Source organism: Saccoglossus kowalevskii, chromosome 11 (genome assembly GCF_978046115.1).
Source record: "Saccoglossus kowalevskii chromosome 11, keSacKowa6.1, whole genome shotgun sequence".
NCBI classification, from domain to species: Eukaryota; Metazoa; Hemichordata; class Enteropneusta; family Harrimaniidae; genus Saccoglossus; species Saccoglossus kowalevskii.
The window spans coordinates 37367217-37382576 of NC_140651.1; the positions used below are offsets into that span (position 1 = coordinate 37367217).

The 15360-nt window shown below is 34.4% G+C and overlaps 1 protein-coding gene across 4 annotated transcripts in view; it reads right to left on the reverse strand.

Annotated features, from left to right (window-relative positions):
- Window positions 1–15360, reverse strand: part of LOC100378265 (dystrophin-like) — a 322146-nt gene that overhangs the window by 114935 nt on the left and 191851 nt on the right. For all 4 annotated transcript variants that reach the window (XM_085505169.1, XM_085505170.1, XM_085505172.1 and 1 more), the window contains 2 exons: window positions 12753–12935; window positions 7964–8107 (listed from right to left, as the gene is read on the reverse strand). In XM_085505169.1, the coding sequence (XP_085361295.1) occupies window positions 7964–8107; window positions 12753–12935 (327 nt within the window). The remainder of the gene's footprint in view (window positions 1–7963; window positions 8108–12752; window positions 12936–15360) is intronic.

Sequence of the window (15360 nt, forward strand, 5' to 3'; positions counted from 1 at the left end):
GAGAAATTTTACCCCAAATTTGGGGTAACTTTTCACCAGCAACGGCTCGGCTGGTTTTGTTCATACTTCACAGGTAGGTCGTGCCGTCACTAATTGGAAAACAATCCTGGCCCACCACTGCCATTGCAACATCCAAAAACTGATTTTTGAATACTTTCGCCCCAAATGTATTACCTCCTACCAGTTTTGTACACAGTCAGCTGGCATCGGTGTCGCTGGGTGTATATGATAAAGGGAAGTTGTGCAACCAAATTTGCCGAGTTCGCAGTTTTTCGCCAATAAAAAAAATAACTAAGGCAACAACTCACGGTTTTTCAGCATTTTTGTAATAAAGACATTATTCTCTATCAATAATCCGCCCAAAACAGGAACATTTCTACTAATTCTTGTGTTTTTTAGACGTTTTTCGAAACATAGTTGAACTCTGGTGACCTTGCCCTTTGTTATATAATATAATTTCCTTTATCATAGTTTGTTTCAATCTAAATATGCATTGTCATAATTAATTTTAAATACAAACAAGTTTTGGGGTTGAACCAACAGTGGGGAATCAGTTTACCGAATGTCCTTAAAAGATGTAAATATCTTACAAAAACATTGGTGCCTTATTTGTTTAATTATTTTAAGGGACATAATTTCTAGTTTTCTTCAAAGTAATTCAGATATTTTAGTATAAAAAACAACTTTGAACAAAACTGGATGACACGCATCTGAGAAAAAGCTGTTAACAGCTAGAAAAAGCTTGTTTTTTTTAGATTTTTGAGGGAAAAAATGGCCTCCAAGTCGTAAAACTTTATCCATCAAACAGGTCATGAATGACAATCGTTGGTGTACATTACATGTGTCAACAACTTTACTTCCCATGTACTTCATGTACAGATCTACATGTAGTTTGTGGCCCTGAATTAGTTTCAATATCTCTAAATAAGGACAAGAGTACTTCTCATATGACAATGATACAAATAAAGTGCAAGAATCCAGAAAAATATTATCAAGTTTTTATTATCATACATTAATATTAACAAATCGTGTGAAATTGAACTTTTATGTACAGAGAAACACATATTTATGCTTTGGTTGACAGCACTTCTCAAAAAAAAAAAAAAGACGACCTGCAAAACTTTATACAATTGTCAGACATGTAGCAAATAGTATGCTTTTGTAATATATGCAGTTTCAGTGGCTTTGCTTTCGGAGAAAAAAATTCTGGCTCTGCACCTGAAAAAAACAAAAAAACATTTAGTCAAAAGTAAGCAGAGGTTGTAGTATATATGCTCCCATTAGCTGTTATATTTAATTAAAAAAGATATTTGTGTACTGTCTTTTCAGTACGAAAACATATTACTTAATATATTTATACCAGCCAGAAAGAAATTGCAAGTTTTCACTGAGCAATTAGGAATATACATGGACAACAATTGATGCATGTGTAGCAATATACTGTTTGAAAGGCTGCAAGATGTAATGAAGTAGCAAACCAATCACTACTGGAGTCTGACTGGCTGGGAAACTGCACAATACATACAAAAATGTATGCAGATGATATATGAGCAGCTCCACCAAATAAAAAAATATTCTTTCCATAGTTATGACTCTAATGTGATCGTACAAGTTTATTGTGATTCTATATGTGTTTGTAATATTATTTAGCATTCTGTTTAGTTGGTTAACTTTACTGTATCTTAATGTAGTTTATTTTATTTTTATACGACCATAGAACAACTCACTGTAGTTTGTTTTCATGTTGAATAAAAATTAAATCAGTCACTGTATAGTGGTGACGTATTGCGCGAAATTGTTGCAAGGACAATACTTTTCTCGATTTGCGTGTCGTCGTGCGTCGATAAAAAATGCATGGAATGGTCGGCAGTATCGATCAAGTTCGTCTACTGTGACATTCGTGGCTGGCGACAAGATGCCGTATAATCGTTTAAATAGACGTCAAGGAGGAGTGAAAGGCCATAATTTGGTGCTACAATAGACGTCATGAAATGTTGGAAAATTACAGTCAATCAAAAAAACTGTTCACATGACAACAAAAAAATATTCACTATATTCATTATGCATTATTTTTTTGTTGGTAGCACGGTACGGTAGCTTACTTGTTTTCGAAGTGTTGTAATTGTTGATTAGTACTCAGTAGTGATTATATTAACGTACAAAAATTAAATTCGTTGAATTGTTATGAAATGCAAGTAAAATTCAACTTAGTTTTATCGTAAGCAAATGTTTTCGGTTACATGATAACGCTCGATGAGACAATATCCGCCATGTTATCCGTGCCCACGACGCGTGTTTATTGACCAGATAGGTCAAGTCGCTAATCAACCAATCAAAATGCTGGATGGTGCCCATGTGCTCAAATTACCATAAAGCATTTAAATATGACAGTTCAGCGACCTCATGGTGAAAGCAACACGAAAGACCAGATTTACCGATGTTTTAGTGCGATCTTTTGGCTTCGTTTCTCATGGGGAAAAAGGCATGATTTTTGTAATCGGATTTAGAAAAATAAATAAACGTACCGTCCCAAATAAAAATGTGCCGGGTGGAATTTTTCTGTGGAAAAAATAAACGTACCGGTACGTTTATATTGGGACATTTAGCGTTGTGGGCAAGCTCTCCTGAGTAGCGACATATTTTTAACTTCACCTATTGCGTGATCAGTGGATTACGTAAATAAACCAACACTTTCAATGAGTACATGCCGACCCAACTAAACTTGTTTATGGCTGTTTATGAACAGCGAGGACGCATCTCATAGAACAATAGCTGTGGAAATCATAAACAAATGTAAATGTTGCGGAAATCAAGCATGGCGATAATGATTTTGAGCGAGGCAGAGTCTGGCAAGCATCTCAGAGCAGCATTGCGCCGACACCACCACGACGTTTGAATCCCGGTGAGAGCACTGCAAACCTCTTAAGTCACGAGGTAAACTTTCAATTTACTAGTACACAATACATAATCAGTTCCTACAACCATAATAAAAAGGCAGTTTTTCTGGCGAAACTCTCGACAGGTTAGCAATAGTTTCTCACGATCACCAAACCCGAGACACAAACGATAATACAAAGTGTATAAATACCATAACAAGCACAGTTTCTTACCTTTGAAATTGACGAGACACAATTTTGTCCATAGAAGCGTTGCGCAAATAAAGATACAATTCCGGGATACAATATCCTCACAAAATTGACTGATTTCCACTGAGACGAGAACTGCGTAAGCGTCATCAAAACTCGGATTAAACTCGGGTAATTTTGGGAAAAGTCGGATTTTGAAGGAAAAATGTTAAAAATCAAGGAAAAACACAGTGAAACTTTGAAGAATCGAAAAAATAACTTGATGTGCACCATAGCACCATCAATTTCTGTCTCTGTACCAACTCTGAACTGAATTGGATCACACATGTGTGAGAAAAAGCTGGTAACATGAAAATGTGCACACACATTGCACAGACACGACCCAAATTTATACCCCCCGCCCGGATCGTAGATCCGGCGGGGGCTAAAAATTTGCAAGCAAAAATAAAGTATTTTACAGTTATTAATTTATCCTGAGCATGTGCAGTCGTTCTGTCAAATATTTGATGAAAATCGTGAAAAAGACCCACTTGGGATTTTCAGATCTGGAAAAAAAATTACGTGCATATTCATCAACCTGCCAAGTTTCACTGATATCTGCTGTAGAATTTCTGAGAAAATAATGGAGACGGAAATAGGAAAATGAAATATGGAAAATGGACATTTGACAAAATCTGAATTATAAAGCTCCATTTTCAAGCTGCGCCTGAACGGAGACTAATTATTAAAAAATATTAATCAAAAAAGTAAACATCACAAAATAAATTGCACACACATAGAACTGAATACAGAATTTCAGAACTACTTAATATGTGTAATCATATACCACAGTCACAATAACATAAGAATATGTGCCCTCACATTACAAACAAGCAGCCTCTTGGCTGCAATCGGACTTGCTGTTTTCAACATCACTTTTTACCAAAAATGATTCAAAGATATCATAACGAAATGAACAAATCTGAGAGAGGTCTACATGTAGTACCTATATATGTAATAATATCAAAGCAATCAAACTTGCGGTTTTCAACAAGAAATCGAAAAAGTCAAAAGTTGACACTGACAATGGAGGACACTGGACAATGACAGACAATCACTCATATGATAAGCTCCGCTCGACAAATTCGACAGCGGAGCTCAAAAGTTGACACGAACGACGAGGACAGACAATCCCTCATATGATGAGCTCCACTTGAGAAAGTCGACAGCAGAGCTAATAAAAAATATTATTATACATCTGTCACCGTAACGCCATAAGTTACAGCGTGCCGTAATTTTGCGGTATTTTAAGGGTTATTTACATCCACCCATATTAGGAAATGTAAATTGCAAATACGGAATGATTACGCACATACATGCCCTCTGATAATAAAAACAAACATGGCTGCCACCAGGGTTTGATCGGTGATTCTGTTCTAAACATTTTGGATTTTGGCATTCCCGTGATGCATCCCTGGGAGGAAAAAATGTATAATAATAAGGTTATTATCACTAAAACAGTACACCGTCACATCAACCTTCGCTGCGTGCTAGTCAATACTCTCGCTGTACTGTCTTCATGAATACTTTGAGATATCTTCGTAATAACCTCATATTATAACTTATCATTTAATAATAATAATAATCCAGTGTTATATATTGATAAGAAGGTACAATAAACAACCACTGCACTTTGGTCATTTCACACATACACCCAATTTATAATAACCTTTTCATTTTCCTTAAATTGAACAAAACAATGAATTAAATTAAACAAGCAGCCTGTCGGCTGAGATAGCTCCGCTGTTAGCAATGCACATGGCAATTAAAGAACAGAAGATATCATTAGAAAATGAACAAATTTGAGAGAGGTCCACATGTAGTACCTATATGTATAATATATCAAAGCAATTGGACTTGCGGTTTTCAACAAGAAGTCGAAAATATCACTTTTTACCAAAAATTACAAAAATATTCATCAAAATTAGAGAATTAAAGATATCATCATGAAATGAACAAATCTGAGAGAGGTCCACATGTAGTACCTATATATGTAATATCAAAGCAATTGGACTTGCGGTTTTCAACAAGAAGTCGAAAATATCACTTTTTACCAAAAATTACAAAAATATTCACCGAAATTAGAGAATTAAAGATATCATTACAAAATGAACAAATCTGAGAGAGGTCCACATGTAGTACCTATATATGTAATATCAAAGCAATTGGACTTGCGGTTTTCAACAAGAAGTCGAAAATATCACTTTTTACCAAAAATTACAAAAATATTCACCAAAATTAGAGAATTAAAGATATCATTACAAAATGAACAAATCTGAGAGAGGTCCACATGTAGTACCTATATATGTAATATCAAAGCAATTGGACTTGCGGTTTTCAACAAGAGGTCGAAAATATCACTTTTTACCAAAAATTACAAAAATATTCACCAAAATTAGAGAATTGAAGATATCATTACAAAATGAACAAATCTGAGAGAGGTCGACATGTAGTACCTATATATGTAAATATCAAAGCAATTGGACTTGCGGTTTTCAACAAGAAGTCGAAAATATCACTTTTTACCAAAAATGACAAAAATATTCACCAAAATTAGAGAATTAAAGATATCATTACAAAATGAACAAATCTGAGAGAGGTCCAAATGTAGTACCTATATATGTAATATCAAAGCAATTGCACTTGCGGTTTTCAACAAGAAGTCGAAAATATCACTTTTTACTAAAAATGACAAAAATATTCACCAAAATTAGAGAATTGAAGATATCATCATGAAATGAACAAATCTGAGAGAGGTCTACCCAAGGTACATATACACCAAGTATCAAAGCATTCAGGCTTGTAGTTTTCAAGAAGAAGTCGAAAAAGTAAAACATTGACACGGACGACGGACGACGACGACGACGACGGACAATCACTCATATGATAAGCTCCGCTCGACAAAGTCGACAGCGGAGCTAAATATATAAACATATAAAGACCTTTCACTACCAATTACTAATCCTAGACAAGAGAAGGCTTCTGTCTATGCCAGATTGATGTATGGCATCACCGAGAATGTTGGGTAAAACATCAACACACTTAGAAGAGTGGTACTAGAACATCCTGTTTTGGTTTTGCACAGTTGGTTCTGACTAGTAACTTTTTTACATTTGACAATAGATCTTCCTTACAGAAAAGGAGCATGGCAATGGAAAGTTGCTTTAGTCAAACTAAGTATACATGTAACTGTTTATTCACATCTTTTCAGGAGGAATTAATAATTTCAGTGTAATTAATTTAAAACTTGATATTTATGTAGACACATGTATGTAGCCTTGATGATTTGGATTCAACCCGGCTATTTATTATATCCAAAATAACACTTTACCAGTGTTGATGGTGACCACATTACAATGTCTATTTTCCACCAAACTAACTGATTCACACTGTTACTTACAGTACAATCATGTCATCTAATAAACACAAATGTGAATGTTTTCCACAAATAGAGATACTTGTTCCACATTACAAATATTAAATCTCTTTTTAGACAGGATTAGATCAAGTCAAGGGATACAAGTGTTAGAAGTAACCAGGTTATACATATTTATACATATAACTAAGTACAAACAATCCAATACCATACAGTGTAATATAATATCATACAGTCTGGTGATGTGATTTAGGGGACAGGGACAGGGACAGGGACAGGGACAGGGACAGGGACAGGGACAGGGACAGGGACAGGGACAGGGTAACTCAGAGGACCACATGCCTGTTCATTATAGATACTCAACCTATTTTTGGTCCTTAATGTACAGTTGCAGTGAAAAATATGATAGGCTATATCACTAATAATGTGGTTTACTGTATGGCATGTAGTAAAAGCAGAAAACATTTAATTGATACTACAGTATGTCAACTGCAGTAAAATAGGCAAGAGAAACATTTTTGTCCAGTGTCACTGCACTTTATTTCTAGTGGGCATAGCATTTCAGATATGTCCATTTCATGGATGTATGTTGTGTGTATTGCAACAATCAACTTAGAAGAACAAGTTATTTTCAGATTTGGAACTATGGAACTTTTAATAATGGCATGATTAAAGTGATTATGTCGTTTCCAATAATTTGACACACTTGTAATATTCTATTATTCTAGTAATTATGTGTATTTTGTTCTATTTTTCTATAATCTCTCACCTATTCATATTTATCATTGAGAAAAAATACTTTGTCCCAAATGTCTGGTTTTATTGACTATTATCACCTACTACAATTTTCTATACAGTGTATTAGATTACACACAAACACCTGCTATGACAGATATACTAACCTTATAAGTTTCTACTTGATGCTATGACAGATATACTAACCTTATAAGTTTCTACTTGATGCTATGACAGATATACTAACCTTATAAGTTTCTACTTGATGCTATGACAGATATACTAACCTTATAAGTTTCTACTTGATGCTATGACAGATATACTAACCTTATAAGTTTCTACTTGATGCTATGACAGATATACTAACCTTATAAGTTTCTACTTGATGCTATGACAGATATACTAACCTTATAAGTTTCTACTTGATGCTATGACAGGTATACTAACCTTATAAGTTTCTACTTCATGCTATGACAGATATACTAACCTTATAAGTTTCTACTTGATGCTATGACAGATATACTAACCTTATAAGTTTCTACTTGATGCTATGACAGATATACTAACCTTATAAGTTTCTACTTGATGCTATGACAGATATACTAACCTTATAAGTTTCTACTTGATGCTATGACAGATATACTAACCTTATAAGTTTCTACTTCATGCTATGACAGATATACTAACCTTATAAGTTTCTACTTGATGCTATGACAGATATACTAACCTTATAAGTTTCTACTTGATGCTCACTGACTTGGTCTTCTTTAGATAATTTATCGGAGGCTTCCAGGATATTCTCTGCCTGACCCATCCATGCATTCAATTCACTAAGACGACCACGAAACAGTTCTATTTGTTTAGAGTATTCCTGTAAATAATTAACAGCCACAAGACAAATGAAAGGTTTATCAGAGTAGCAGATATCATTAATTACATCCTTTGTCAAAGCATAGACTCAATGCTGAATCCAATATTGCAATGTGGGAAGTTCTTTATTCTTATTATGATAGTGATATCACCTAATTTGACTTGTTTAAGTTCAAACAGCAACTGGGCTAGAACTCTGTGGCACAGAAACATGAATGTACGTCTTGTTCTATACTGAACTCATAGATGACAACTCATAGATGACAACTCATAGATGACAACTCATTGATGACAACTCATAGATGACAACTCATTGATGACAACTCATAGATGACAACTCATAGATGACAACTCATAGATGACAACTCATAGATGACAACTCATTGATGACAACTCATAGATGACAACTCATTGATGACAACTCATAGATGACAACTCATAGATGACAACTCATAGATGACAACTCATTGATGACAACTCATAGATGACAACTCATAGATGACAACTCATTGATGACAACTCATAGATGACAACTCATAGATGACAACTCATTGATGACAACTCATAGATGACAACTCATAGATGACAACTCATAGATGACAACTCATTGATGACAACTCATTGATGACAACTCATTGATGACAACTCATTGATGACAACTCATTGATGACAACTCATTGATGACAACTCATAGATGACAACTCATAGATGACAACTCATAGATGACAACTCATTGATGACAACTCATAGATGACAACTCATTGATGACAACTCATAGATGACAACTCATAGATGACAACTCATAGATGACAACTCATAGATGACAACTCATAGATGACAACTCATTGATGACAACTCATTGATGACAACTCATTGATGACAACTCATAGATGACAACTCATAGATGACAACTCATAGATGACAACTCATAGATGACAACTCATAGATGACAACTCATAGATGACAACTCATAGATGACAACTCATTGATGACAACTCATTGATGACAACTCATAGATGACAACTCATTGATGACAACTCATAGATGACAACTCATAGATGACAACTCATAGATGACAACTCATAGATGACAACTCATTGATGACAACTCATTGATGACAACTCATAGATGACAACTCATTGATGACAACTCATAGATGACAACTCATAGATGACAACTCATAGATGACAACTCATAGATGACAACTCATTGATGACAACTCATTGATGACAACTCATTGATGACAACTCATTGATGACAACTCATAGATGACAACTCATTGATGACAACTCATTGATGACAACTCATAGATGACAACTCATTGATGACAACTCATAGATGACAACTCATAGATGACAACTCATAGATGACAACTCATAGATGACAACTCATTGATGACAACTCATAGATGACAACTCATTGATGACAACTCATAGATGACAACTCATTGATGACAACTCATAGATGACAACTCATTGATGACAACTCATAGATGACAACTCATAGATGACAACTCATAGATGACAACTCATTGATGACAACTCATAGATGACAACTCATTGATGACAACTCATAGATGACAACTCATAGATGACAACTCATAGATGACAACTCATAGATGACAACTCATAGATGACAACTCATTGATGACAACTCATAGATGACAACTCATAGATGACAACTCATAGATGACAACTCATTGATGACAACTCATAGATGACAACTCATAGATGACAACTCATAGATGACAACTCATTGATGACAACTCATTGATGACAACTCATTGATGACAACTCATAGATGACAACTCATAGATGACAACTCATTGATGACAACTCATAGATGACAACTCATTGATGACAACTCATAGATGACAACTCATAGATGACAACTCATAGATGACAACTCATTGATGACAACTCATAGATGACAACTCATTGATGACAACTCATAGATGACAACTCATAGATGACAACTCATAGATGACAACTCATTGATGACAACTCATAGATGACAACTCATAGATGACAACTCATTGATGACAACTCATAGATGACAACTCATAGATGACAACTCATAGATGACAACTCATTGATGACAACTCATAGATGACAACTCATTGATGACAACTCATAGATGACAACTCATAGATGACAACTCATAGATGACAACTCATAGATGACAACTCATAGATGACAACTCATTGATGACAACTCATAGATGACAACTCATAGATGACAACTCATAGATGACAACTCATTGATGACAACTCATAGATGACAACTCATAGATGACAACTCATAGATGACAACTCATTGATGACAACTCATTGATGACAACTCATTGATGACAACTCATAGATGACAACTCATAGATGACAACTCATTGATGACAACTCATAGATGACAACTCATTGATGACAACTCATAGATGACAACTCATAGATGACAACTCATAGATGACAACTCATAGATGACAACTCATTGATGACAACTCATAGATGACAACTCATAGATGACAACTCATAGATGACAACTCATAGATGACAACTCATAGATGACAACTCATAGATGACAACTCATTGATGACAACTCATTGATGACAACTCATTGATGACAACTCATAGATGACAACTCATTGATGACAACTCATTGATGACAACTCATAGATGACAACTCATTGATGACAACTCATAGATGACAACTCATAGATGACAACTCATTGATGACAACTCATAGATGACAACTCATTGATGACAACTCATAGATGACAACTCATTGATGACAACTCATAGATGACAACTCATAGATGACAACTCATAGATGACAACTCATTGATGACAACTCATAGATGACAACTCATAGATGACAACTCATAGATGACAACTCATAGATGACAACTCATAGATGACAACTCATTGATGACAACTCATTGATGACAACTCATTGATGACAACTCATAGATGACAACTCATAGATGACAACTCATTGATGACAACTCATTGATGACAACTCATAGATGACAACTCATTGATGACAACTCATAGATGACAACTCATAGATGACAACTCATAGATGACAACTCATTGATGACAACTCATTGATGACAACTCATAGATGACAACTCATTGATGACAACTCATAGATGACAACTCATTGATGACAACTCATAGATGACAACTCATTGATGACAACTCATAGATGACAACTCATAGATGACAACTCATAGATGACAACTCATAGATGACAACTCATTGATGACAACTCATAGATGACAACTCATTGATGACAACTCATAGATGACAACTCATAGATGACAACTCATAGATGACAACTCATAGATGACAACTCATAGATGACAACTCATTGATGACAACTCATTGATGACAACTCATTGATGACAACTCATAGATGACAACTCATAGATGACAACTCATTGATGACAACTCATTGATGACAACTCATAGATGACAACTCATAGATGACAACTCATTGATGACAACTCATAGATGACAACTCATAGATGACAACTCATAGATGACAACTCATAGATGACAACTCATTGATGACAACTCATTGATGACAACTCATTGATGACAACTCATTGATGACAACTCATAGATGACAACTCATAGATGACAACTCTTAGATGACAACTCATTGATGACAACTCATTGATGACAACTCATAGATGACAACTCATTGATGACAACTCATAGATGACAACTCATAGATGACAACTCATTGATGACAACTCATTGATGACAACTCATAGATGACAACTCATTGATGACAACTCATTGATGACAACTCATTGATGACAACTCATTGATGACAACTCATTGATGACAACTCATAGATGACAACTCATAGATGACAACTCTTAGATGACAACTCATTGATGACAACTCATTGATGACAACTCATAGATGACAACTCATTGATGACAACTCATAGATGACAACTCATAGATGACAACTCATTGATGACAACTCATTGATGACAACTCATAGATGACAACTCATTGATGACAACTCATTGATGACAACTCATTGATGACAACTCATTGATGACAACTCATTGATGACAACTCATTGATGACAACTCATTGATGACACGCCAAGTTGATCATAAATGAATGAATCTGATACACATGAAGTGTTGTTTAGTTCATTTGTACTGAAATGCTTTTATTTTAAATTTTTGATGAAAAAGTATTGTTTTAAAATATCATAACATTTTGCTTACTCTAAAAAATTTACCACCTAATTATTTAGCAGATTTTTGGCTTCTAAAATTGTGTCTATTATGTACAAATGTTGCAATCCGCCCTTTGACCTGTAGTGAACTACCATTGGCATTGATTTCACTGATGTTTTTAAATGGTATAACAAGCAGTTTTAACAACTTCACCAATTCATGCACTAAATCTTCTACAATAACTTGGTCGTATTCATGTTTATTTGGCAATAAAACATTGCTGCAACTGATTGTGTTTTGACAGACATTTTGCTTTCTGACAACAAATGATGCACCATTTATGCCATCTAATGTGTTTGTAATCACTGATTTTTACTTTAAAAATTCATTCAGATCCTAGCACAACGAGTTATTCAAAATGTTGACAGATAGTATTCAAATGTATACCTGCAGTTCAAGACGTTTTTCAGAAGCCTTAGAACACACTATATTCCATTTATTACAGACTGATGTAATGTCTTCATCTACGGTTGCTAGGTTACCACTCTCACCAAGAGATATCAAATCATTTCCCGTCTTCTTAATAGTATCAATTTGTTTCTGATGCTTTGTAATTTCTTGTTGCAAATCCTAAAACAGAAAAAAAATGTTTTGTCCAGTAATTAGATTCAATAATAATAATGAATTGATATAATACTGTAATGAGATAGATGGGTCACATGGGATACCAATAATACAGTCTACGCATGTCCAACAAATTACGATGGACACACTTTGTCACACTGGCACTAAAAATATTGGCCAGCATTTTGAGGTGAAAAATGATTTATACTGATCATTATGAAATTAACATAGCGGGTAATGACAATATCTGATAACAGACCTTGGAGAATAATTATTAACATTGAACTTGGTGAGCATTTCATTATGATTAGTAAAATTCCTAATTTTGAAGATAATCAGATCAAAATTGTTTGAGCTATTGTAATCAGAAATAACAAGCATTCTCTCAGCTTAGATAGCTCTGCTGTTACCAATGTATATTTCAATTAGAGAATTGAAAATATCACAAAATGAACAAATCTGAGATCGGTTCACATGAGGTACCTATTTGTATAATATATGTATAACATCAAAACCATCAAACTTGCAGTTTTCAAGAAATCAAAAATATCACTTTTTACCAAAAATTTGAGAATTAAAGATATCATCAAAAAATGAACTAATCTGAAAAAGGTTCACCTGGGGTGCCCATATCTGTAATGTTAAAGCAATCAACAAGAAGTCAAAAATATGCCTTTTCACCAAAAATGACAAAACAAGCAGCCTATCAGCTGAGATAGCTCCGCTGTTAGCAATGCACATTTCAATTAAAGAACAGAAGATATCATTAGAGAATGAACAATATGTACAGTATCAAAGCAATCTGACTTGCGGTTTTTAACAAGAAGTCGAAAATATCACTTTTTATCAAAAATGACAAAAACATTCACCAAAATTAGGGAATTGAAGATATCATTACGAAATGAACAAATCTGAGAGAGGTCCACATGTAGTACCTATATATGTAGTATCAAAGCAATTGGACTTGCGGTTTTTAACAAGAAGTCGAAAATATCACTTTTTACCAAAAATGACAAAAATATTCACCAAAATTAGAGAATTAAAGATATCATTACAAAATGAACAAATCTGAGAGAGGTCCACATGTAGTACCTATATATGTATTATCAAAGCATTTGCACTTGCGGTTTTTAACAAGAAGTCGAAAATATCACTTTTTACCAAAAATGACAAAAATATTCACCAAAATTAGAGAATTGAAGATATCAACATGAAATGAACAAACCTAAGAGAGGTCTACCCAAGGTACATATACACCAAGTATCAAAGCATTCAGGCTTGTAGTTTTCAAGAAGAAGTCGAAAAAGTAAAACATTGACACGGACGACGACGACGGAGACGACGGACGATCATTCATATGATAAGCTCCGCTCGACAAAGTCGACAGCGGAGCTAACAAAAGCTGAAAATTAATTAATTATGCAAATTAGCTAATTAATATATACTGATATTACCCTAAAAACTATCAGGTCTGTGCAGTGTCCTATGACATCTATGTACCAAGTGTTATTGAAATGTGATGATTAGTACTTGAAATATCAAAAGCTGAAAATTAATTAATTATGCTAATTAGGTAATTAATATCTACTGATATTACCCTAAAAACTTTCAGGTGTGTGCAGTGTCCTATGACATCTATGTACCAAGTTTTATTGAAATGTGATGATTAGTACTTGAGATATCAGTGGAAAAGCTGAAAATTGATTAATCATTATGCAAATTAGGTAATTAATATTGCACAGATTTTTACCCAAAACTAATCAAATCTGCGCATTAGTTTGGAGCATCTGTGTGCCAAGTTTCATCAAAATCCATTGAGTGGTTCTTTAGATATCAGTGGAACAGTCATGAAACAGCTAAAAATCAGCTAATTATCATGCAAATTAGGTAATTAATATGCATGGATTTTTACCAAAACCTAATCAAACCTGCGCATTGGCCCAGAGCATCTATGCACGAAGTTTCATCAAAAACTGATGTATGGTTTTTGAGATATCAGTGGAACAGACGGACAAACATACACACACACACATACATACAGACACACTAACTGCAAAGACTCCCTTTTTGTGCTTCGCACACGGGAGTCAAAAAACTAATTACATGTTTCTTAAAACAGCACACAAAAAATAGCAATAGATGGCACTTTCAAAATAATGCCCAGATAGAGGGCGTTGCTATAGCAACATATCTTGGTGTGACAATTGACTGCACTCTGACTTGGAAAAATCGCATTAAAAAGATCATTAAAACAATAAGCCCGAAGATTGGTGTTATAGCCCGTATTCAACACTATGTTCCACGCTTTGTCCTTATTCTTTTATACAACACTCTTATACTACCTCATCTATCCTACTGTATTGAGCTCTGGGGCAACACATATTCTACCCATCTTGACCCTTTACTACGACTGCAAAAGAAAGTCATACGG